Source organism: Chaetura pelagica, unplaced genomic scaffold, assembly GCF_000747805.2.
Source record: "Chaetura pelagica isolate M959 unplaced genomic scaffold, ChaPel_1.0 scaffold453, whole genome shotgun sequence".
Taxonomy (NCBI): domain Eukaryota; kingdom Metazoa; phylum Chordata; class Aves; order Apodiformes; family Apodidae; genus Chaetura; species Chaetura pelagica.
This window is the reverse complement of record NW_009952879.1, coordinates 1616183-1625301: the sequence shown is the minus strand read 5'-3', so window position 1 is coordinate 1625301 and position 9119 is coordinate 1616183. Positions and strand designations below refer to the sequence as shown.

At 46.4% G+C, this 9119-nt stretch overlaps 1 protein-coding gene across 1 annotated transcript in view; it reads left to right on the top strand.

Annotated features, from left to right (window-relative positions):
- Positions 1-5127, top strand: part of PLEKHO2 (pleckstrin homology domain containing, family O member 2) — a 51155-nt gene extending 46028 nt beyond the window's left edge. The window contains exon 6 of the mRNA XM_009995332.1: positions 3889-5127. Coding sequence (XP_009993634.1) covers positions 3889-5127 — 1239 coding nt within the window. The remainder of the gene's footprint in view (positions 1-3888) is intronic.
- The last annotated feature ends 3992 nt before the right edge of the window (positions 5128-9119 follow it).

Sequence of the window (9119 nt, the reverse complement as noted above, 5' to 3'; positions counted from 1 at the left end):
TAGCTGAGACCAGCAGCAGCCAGGGAGGACAAACCCCAGCAGCAGAGAGCTCAGCAACCAGGTCTGCTCTCGTGTTTCAGGAGGTGGGAGGTGTGATGTTCTGCAATGCAATCCTGCTCAGAGCCAGGAGGGACTCAGCACATGGCTCTCTGCTGGGCACTGGACTCTGCAGATGCCCTCCACAGCACAGAAGGTGGGGTCTCAGGTCCCCACCCTGCCCCGTGGCCTAGGGTTGTCCTCCTTACAAGGACCTGGCTTCAGAGGGGGCCAGCCTCCAATGCTCATTCAGTCCAGCAAAGATCACACCTCAGGTTTAAAGTATTTCCACACAGGCCAGGCACAAGCTAACAGGTCAAGCCCTCTCCTGGCTTGGCTTAGCTGTTCTCTGCTGAAAGAGCTGTAAAACCACTCTGCCATATCAGTCAGGTATTGGGACACATTTTTCCCTTTAAATTCCTATATCACCTTCACCAGTTTTCCTGTTGCACAAGCTAGTGGCCAGCAAACCCAAGGACAAGCTGATGTTCACTCATCCCGTCACTGGTGCTACCCCTCTCTGTGGGCAGACTCAGCCATTGGAGCACGGAGAGGTATTTGCCAGGAGACAGAGACCTCCCTCCCCATGTGTGGGAGGCAATGGATTTCTCATCTGACTCCAGGAAATAAATGTGTTAATTCAGCCAGAGTTGCAATTAATCCAGGTCACTGCTCACACCTTCTCTTCAGCATGGTGCAGTCACGAGAGCTGTAGGAGGGCAGGTCTGTGACGAGGTGCTGGTGATACAGTTCACAGTCAGGTCAGGGTTATTAATGAGCTTTCACCTCCAAGATGGCAACAGCCATTTGGGTGCTGTGCTGGGCCACATGCAGGAGCTGCTCCAAGCCCAGGCTGCAACCACGACAACACTGCCTTGTGTCCTTCTTTCCCTGCCCTTGAGGTGGAGGGAGGGTTAGCTTTGGATGCTTTGCTTTGGAGCTAGATAAACACAGCTCAGTATAGGAAAGAGACCTTAAATAATCATCACGTAGGAGATGAGGTCTGAGGCAAAGACTGAAGTCCTGAAATATTGAAAACCCTCCTGGATCCAAATGTTCCATCTCCTTATGTGTGAGAACTTTAGAGATGTATCTTGAGAAATGAATTACTCTCTTCCTTTTTTCTTTCCCTCCTCCCTTTCAAAGGTGAAAGTAGACGAGAGCCTTTCCTTGGACCATGTAACTCGGGACAGAGTGAAAATGACCCACGGACGCAGGCCACCCACGAGAAATCACCTAAAGGAGGTAGGTGCACCCACCCTGGGGTGGGCCATCTCCCCAGCTGGCATCACTGAGAGCTGCTCCTTCCACTGAGGCACAAAACACCAGGGAAAACCCCAGGGAAAACAGATAGCCCAGAGGATGTCAACAAAGGAAACAGCTTCCTCCAGGAAAGGCTGCTCCAGCACCTCTCCATGGAAGCTCCAGGTTCCCATAGATCTGTAGATTCTGTAACACATTCTGATATATTTAGCTTTCCATAACTCACGAGCTGCTTCACAGTCTGGTGAGAGCCATTATAGTTTCACTTTAATCAGATGAGACTAAAGCTCCTATATTTATTTTCTAAGAAGTGATAATTTTGTAGCCACAGTGGTCTAAAAGTAGAAGAACTGCATGGTCTGTGGGGAGAAGCTGTATTTTTTATTAAGCTAACTGGAAAAAGCAGACAAGCTTTCAAGCTTACAAGCCCTTCCTTAGGTCTGAAACAGAATACATTATTCTCCCAGGCAGTTTTATGGACTAGCCTGCCTACTCTTAACTGATTTTTGGGATCTGTCACTTTAAAAAAAAAAAGGGAAGATAAACCACCACAAAATAAACCTGCAGTTCATTTCCATGAGAGAGGTTCTTACTAATGTTTGATTACTGTGATTTATGAAAAAGTTGCCACAGACAGATTGATATTTTAGCAGAGCATTAATCTCAACCAAGGAAGGTTTTTATATCAGACCTTCTTTCTTCAAACTTCCAAGACTCTGACTTATGTGTCTGCACAGCAATCAGATGATTCTGTGCAGGAAATGAGATGCCCTGAGACTTTTTACTTTGCATAGAAATGGAGGAAGAGTGTCTCTTCTAGAGAATGAATCATAGATTCCCATCCACTCCTCCAGAAACTGCAGGAGAAGACATGACAAAAGTCACAGCAGCAATTAAGTGTGGATTCTCTGTTGCCTAATATGGGTTCAGGAAGGTAAGAAGCCCTTCCCTAGGCACTAGGAAGATCTCTCTCCTCTACTTCGCGCAGTAAATTCACAAGATACTTCTGAGATTAATCCCTGTAAGACCTCTCACCTTCAGCCAAATTCAGGAGAAACTGACTTAGAAATTCAGAAGCAGTAATGAAGGGAAAGGGAGGGGATGGAGCCTGCAGAAAGATGTCTATCAAGGCTGCTGGCTGCAGTATCATGAAGAAAATGAGGTGAATGATAATTTCAGTGTCAAAGCAGGCCAGGAGAGGACAGGTCAGGGCCAAGCTGCCAGGATGCAGCTTGCCTCCATGTCTCTGAGAGGCTGGAAAGGCAAGGAGGGACTAACTAAACTCCCTGCACTGCAGGAGCCTGGCTGCAGCTAAGCCTTCGTGTGGTTTTAGGTTCCCTCAGACAGGAACTGTCACTGTGTTTCTCCGTCTGGGGCACTGAGCTTACACACTGCAATGTCTTCACTAATTCCATCCTTTTTAGGAAACCCTCATAGTAGAGTCATTTGCACACAGCTTGTGGTTTGAAGGAGGTTTAACCAGCTGAGGCTCAGCCCTGGTGACAGAGTAACAAAGCACTGGAACAGGCTGCCCAGAGAGGTTGTGGAGTCTCTTTCTCTGGAGACGTTTAAAACCCATCTGGATGTTTTCCTGTATGATCTGCTGTAGGTGATCCTGCTCGAGCAGGAGGGTTGGACTAGATCAGAGATGCCTTCCAGCCCCAATGACTCTGACCCTGTCAGACAGGGAGGCCATCAGGTTGAAGGAAGCAAGCAGAAGGAAGGATATTACAATAGCATCCCTGGCTAAATGATCTAAATATCAACTTGTTTCATATGTCCAAGTAAAAATATGGCAGTCCCAAAAACAGAAAGCAGATGGGCTTTGGGTAGGCATGCTGTAAGTGAAGAGGAAAAAAGAGTTCCAGCCACCCCAGGATAAACAAGTGAAATATGGCAGAGCTGACTGCCTAACATGGACAGGAAGACCAAGAAATAAGGTTACTGTGGAAGAAGCTTTGAGACCTTCTTCTCAAAGGAAGTAGTAAAATAAGTTCTGTGCTTTTGTCCTAATTCTTGACTGCTTATGGTTTATTGGCTTGATATTCTTGTGCAAGTTGCTGCAGAAAATTACTCAGCAGCAAAAACACAATGTTGACAGAATGTGTTGGTGTGGGGAAGAAGTGGGACTGTGCAGGGGTTGGAAGTTCTTCACTCATTGCACTTGAGACTTGCTGCAATGGCCATTACTTGACCCATCTTTCTTTGTTAGGTGACTTGTTTGGTGTTTATCATGGCTCATTACCTTTTAGCATGGCAGATCACATTGGGTTTCACTTATTAAATTAAGGTAGAGCTGGCTGCTGCTGCTAGAGGGTAGCACAGGGTGATGCTCTGTGGAAGCAACACCATAGATTGCTGTTGAGCTACAGAAAAAGCTGATCTTAAGAGCACTATTTTGTTATCAATCAGTCAGATTGTCCTTGCAGTTTTGACAGATGTAAGTATAAATGGGGTGGATGTGTGAAGCAGCAACCCCTCACTTGCCTTGCTGTTTGTCAGGGTCTTGCACTTCAACTGGAAGGTAAAGGATGGAGCAAAGGATTGATGAGGGGACAGATACTGAAAAAATTCTCCCTTGTATTTCAGGCTGCTAAACTGACATCAGATGGAATCCTGCGACTAGACCTGGATATAGTAGACAACAGACCACCAAACTTGGATTCCACCATGAGTGAAATTGACAATGCACCGCCTGAGAAAGAAACTCCAAAGCCACCTATGCCACCTGCAAAACCCACCAGCACAAAAGAAAACCAAGATGCAGAGAACGACGTTCCTGACCAGGAACATAAAAAACCTCTGTCTCCTCCGTTGCCCCCAGATAAGAAGCTTAAGGAAGGCCTGGCATTGAAGGACAATGTAAATGCCAAGGAAGAGGACTCTGTAAGCCCAGAGGAGAATGTGGAAGGATCCCAAGCACCAAGTGAGGAGAACAGAGAGAACCATACTGAGGTCAGCAACAGGGGCATGGCAAAAGCTCCAATTCCTCTTCCCAAGAGCATGCCAGACAAGCTAAAAGTAGCCTGGGACCAATCAATCCCTGAGCCTAAAAACACAGAAGACTTGAAATCATCAGGAGAGAGTAGCAAAGACGACTTTGCTGAGATTGCTGCTGCAGATGTTACAAAGCCTCTGGTTCCTCCTAAGGTTCTGTCAGAAAAAATGCTAGCCACAATGCAGTCCAGCCATGGAGATCTAGAAGCTGGGGATAGAGAAGGCCTGGAGTCCAGCAGCTCCAAGCCCCCGGTGAACGGGATCACAGCCAGCGAGGCAGCTGAGTCCACATCCCCAGTGGTTGAAACTGAAGAAGGAAACGGGACAACCTCTGCTGAGAAGGAACAGCAAACTTCAGCAGAAGAAACAGAGTCTTCCTTACCTACAGAAACAGGCCATGAGAGTGTAAAAGCAACTGTTGAGAAGAACGAGTCTGTAGAAAACACTGCAGGTCTCAGACTTCGCAGTTCTTCTCTGGGAGACCTGCTGTCTGATTCCAAAAATACAAAGAGAGCACTTCCAGGCCAAGGTTTTCCCAAGGATCCCCATCACTGCTTAGCTAGAATGGAGGAGAAAGTTGCTAATGAAAGGGAAAAGGCAGAAAAACTTCTGCAGAAGGTTTTACGTGAAGGGATGGAGCAGGCCCAGGAGGGGAATGGACCCCCAGTGATGGCAGAGACATTGCTCAATGAGGCAGTAGAACAACTCCGGCAAGCTACACAAGTTTTGCAAGAAATCAAAGGTCTTGGAGAACTGAAAAAAGAAGCAACACAGAAACAGAAAGAAAAGCAAAAGGATCTAGTGACTCTTTATAGGAGAAGTGCTCCCTGACGTACCTGTTCCAAGACATTTCTCTCTCAAAAGCAAAGCTGAACGTTTGCCATTTATGATTTGTACCGTTGCTAGGCCAGTGTTTAAAAGGTGGTGTTTTGCTGTGCACACACCATGTATATGGGACAGAACTGAGCTTTCAGTTATAGCATCTTTCTCTCTCTCTTCATGCTGTACACACCAGTCTGGTTCTAATCCTCTTAGCACAGCAGAAGGTTACATGACATTGAAATGTGAATGTTCTGTAAGGACTCAGTCCAAAGTCCTTTCAGTGGATCAGGCTGTAAAAATTACTGGTAATCAAACCAAACAGATTTTTGAAAGGAACAGGATGGCTATTCTAGCAAAAGCCCCTGTCTATCTGTATTTACAGACAAGCAAGTACCAGATTGCACTGGCACCTATCTGGGTTTCCCATTTAAATCATTTAAGGATAAAAGTAGTCAGTGTTCGCTTGCTGGCGAGGTTTCCCAGACCACCTGGCCCAGTGACATCTAAGAATGTAGAGAGAAATGGTTTCATCTTCTCCAAATATACTCATAAAACCGCATCCACAGTTGAAAAGTGACCTCACACAGAGGCAAGCAAAACTGGCCAACTCCTGACTACCCGTAGTGTCCTCGGATCTGGAGCAGCTGTACGAAGGCACCTCTGAGTCTGTGTGTGCAGAGCTTTGGGTGTGCTATGAACTGCACAAGTGAACCCAAGTCTCATTGCACCATTACCAGGCAAGTATTAATTGCTCCTGTTTCATTAATATGGAAGTTAAGGCAAAGATGCACAGCAGGTTACACTTGGAGTACACTTTGAAGGAGTGTCTTCTGGCAGCCCAACACATTTTTTATTGAGGACTACACCTATCTGTTAACTCTGAAACTCCTCATCATAGTTGGTAACAATTAGCCAGGCATATGGAGCGCTTGTGTCCAGGAGCTTCTGAGGAGAGCTGCCAGGAAGAAGCTTTAGGGATGTGTGTTCCCTTAGCTGTGGGCTTGCTCTCTGGGTTGTCAACTGACAGGAGCATGTACATCAGGCAGTGGGTCTGGAGGAGATCCCTCTTCCTATTTAACAGGTTCATACCTGCTGTGTCCTGGCTAGCCTGAGAGCCATGGTTTGGCACAGACATCTTTAATTGGAGTTTGTGGAGGAAAAAAACATTTTGCATGCTCAATTCTGGGGCTAGTCCCTGTGGCTTAAGTATATTAAAGACATTGCTTCAGAAGGGTCCGAGGGAGGCATTGCAGAAGGCTCTAGCACAACTCCCACAGCTTCCCTGCCCACCTGCTGAGAGCAACCACAGCTCCCATGGTCTGTAGTGATTACAGCTCTGATCAAATCATGTCTTGCACCGCTGCTGAATAGCCCTGTACCTGAGCTGGGTTCCCTATTTTCTGTAGCTGCTCTGTGGAGAATCATATGCCAACTCAAAGGGCTTCTCCTTTGCCTGAGCCAGACTCTGGAAGCATGGAAAGGGTGATCTCAGTCTGATTTTAAGGAATGACAGGCTACATAAGCCCCTTTCTCTCTTTGCCAGCAGTGCCCTCCTAGCTCACCCATTTCTTCTCTTATATGGTTTCCCAGGTTCCACAAGGCTGCAGTGGGCTGCAAACACCTCCCGTAGCAGCAGCCCAGTAAAGCTTCATCTGTGCCTTTCTTTAGACTAGGCAGCGGCACTTCAGGTCAGAGCACAGAAATGTTGGCTTAGGGCTTCCAGGTATCCTCTTTTTCACCACCTGGAGCCACCAAGATAGCTAGTGATTAGAACAGAAGCTTCTGCCCCTTTTGATTAAAGCAGCCTTGGTTCCAGTGGTCTGTCCCCCTCTCAAGACACCCATAGACATCGCAGGGGAATTCATTTGTTATTCTCTCATGTGGAAAGTTCTACACAGTGAAACACTCAGTGCTCAGGTGCCAAAAAGCTTTGCTTCAAAACAAACTTATTTCCTACATCCTAAGCCCACTCCCAGGCACACAGCCTGGAGCAAACTCTGGATCCATGTCATTTGCTGCTGTAGATTCAATGTGAACCATGGGTCTGACTCACCTTTCCAGACATCCTTAGGACAAGGGCTAATTCCACAGACAATATTCAGTGCCTATCTGCTATCTAAATGTATTTTTCTGCATGTGCACTTTTGTTTACCGAACACTGTGTGGTATGAATGTAAGCTGTCAGAACCTGGTGTGCACTGGAAGTGGAGGGACATCAGCTGCACAGAGCAGGCAGGCTTTTGCAAGATGCAGTTCTAGAACAAGAGATGAATGAGATGGGGAAAAAACAGTTCACCTAACAGGAATATACCCAAACCCTGGGTACAGGTTCATATCCCAAAGCTAAAGCCGGTCCTATACTCCAGGATGGGCAAATCAAAGCCTGGAACCGGAAACCCAGGAGAATGGAAACAGCTTATGGGATAGTTCAGTCCCCTAATTTATATACAAATGCTTTTGCTCTCACAGGTGTTATCTTATGGTGGTGTGTTGTGTGGATCCTGTCTGGCAAAGTGCTGATGAAAATACCCAGACATCCCTATCTGTTACAGCCAAACCTACAGGATGTACTTATATTTACTGTATATTTTTATATTATACTGAATATTCTAATGAATAAATGTCTGACATTTTACTGAATACCCATCAGTAGGAATATTAACAGAAAAAAACCCTCCTATGTCTGTAAAGAAATGGGCAAGGTAAATCTTTTTACAAGCTACAGCCAATTACTGTATTTGCTGTACTAACAAAACATACTAGATTTGTATTATGTCATGTAAATAGGTATAACTTAAGTGAATCTCTGTAGCACCCAGTAACTACTGCTGAAAATGCTATATTACAGACTTTGGTTTTAACTACTTTTTTCTAACAGGGTTAGCAGTTTCATCCTACTATGTCTGGTCCAGCTGTAGGCCTGATTCACCTGGACTTGGCAGAAAAATATGCAACATATTCCTGCCGGAGTTTTCCTACTTGTTCTCCTTCAGGTCATGAGCCAGACCCTGCTGAGGGTTGGAGAGTGGGTTCTCCTGCAGCTGCCTTCTGGGGTGTTTTTATGTGCTCTTCTGAAAATGGTAGTGCTGGGCAGAGTCAGAGACAGGATCCTGCTCTGCTCTGACCTTATACAGCAACTCCCATCTTCAGTCTACATCCTGCCATCATGCACTTTTTTATTTTTAAATTTTTCTTTATACTTACATTTAAACTTACATCTAATTTCTGGCTGCACTAAGGCTGGGTTTTTTGTGCCTGAAAACCCTCTGGCCATGGAGTACTGGGGTGTGAGTCTGTGTTTTGGGCTGTGCCACCAGATTACATGTCTGTGACAGGAAGGAAGTGAGTTTGCAAGCAAGGAAATGTGGATGATGATCTGAAAGCAGCTGCTGCAGCCTGTGGAAAGGCAGCACTTTGTCTCCTGCTTGTAAAGAGCTTTGAGATTTGGCAATAAAACCCCCTCTGAAATATGAGCTGTTTAAAGAGCCATTTGTCCTAAAGAGGAGCAAAGAAGAGCCCCCATTGAGGCTTTGCTGGGGAGGAGGGCACATTGCACAGGCTGTGGTCAGGCTGGGGTGAGGGAGATGGTGAGCTAACCACAAGCCCAGAGGAAGGAGAAGCACTGGGGGCTGTGGCTGGCACGGAGCTGGAGCTCTGCAGTTCCTCTGGCATCCCTGCCTCCCAGCCTGGCTGCCCTGGCCAGAATGCACAGCCAAGGCCAGGATCTGTTTCTCTGGAACAGGCATCTCACCAAGTGCAGTCTCCAGTGATGCTGGCTGGGCTGCCCTGAAACATCTTAATGTGGACTCTAGTGTCTACAAAATGTTGAGCTTACTGGGAAGTTGTCCCCTTGGTGGTGAGCAGCACCAGAACCTCATTCCTCTGCCAAGATGCCAGTAAACTACAGGAAGATGAACTGCTATCAAGTGACTGCTTCCCTTCTCTGAAAACTGGGTAGAAACTGGTCATTTGATTCAAAAGTAATGAGGAAGCACAGGAAA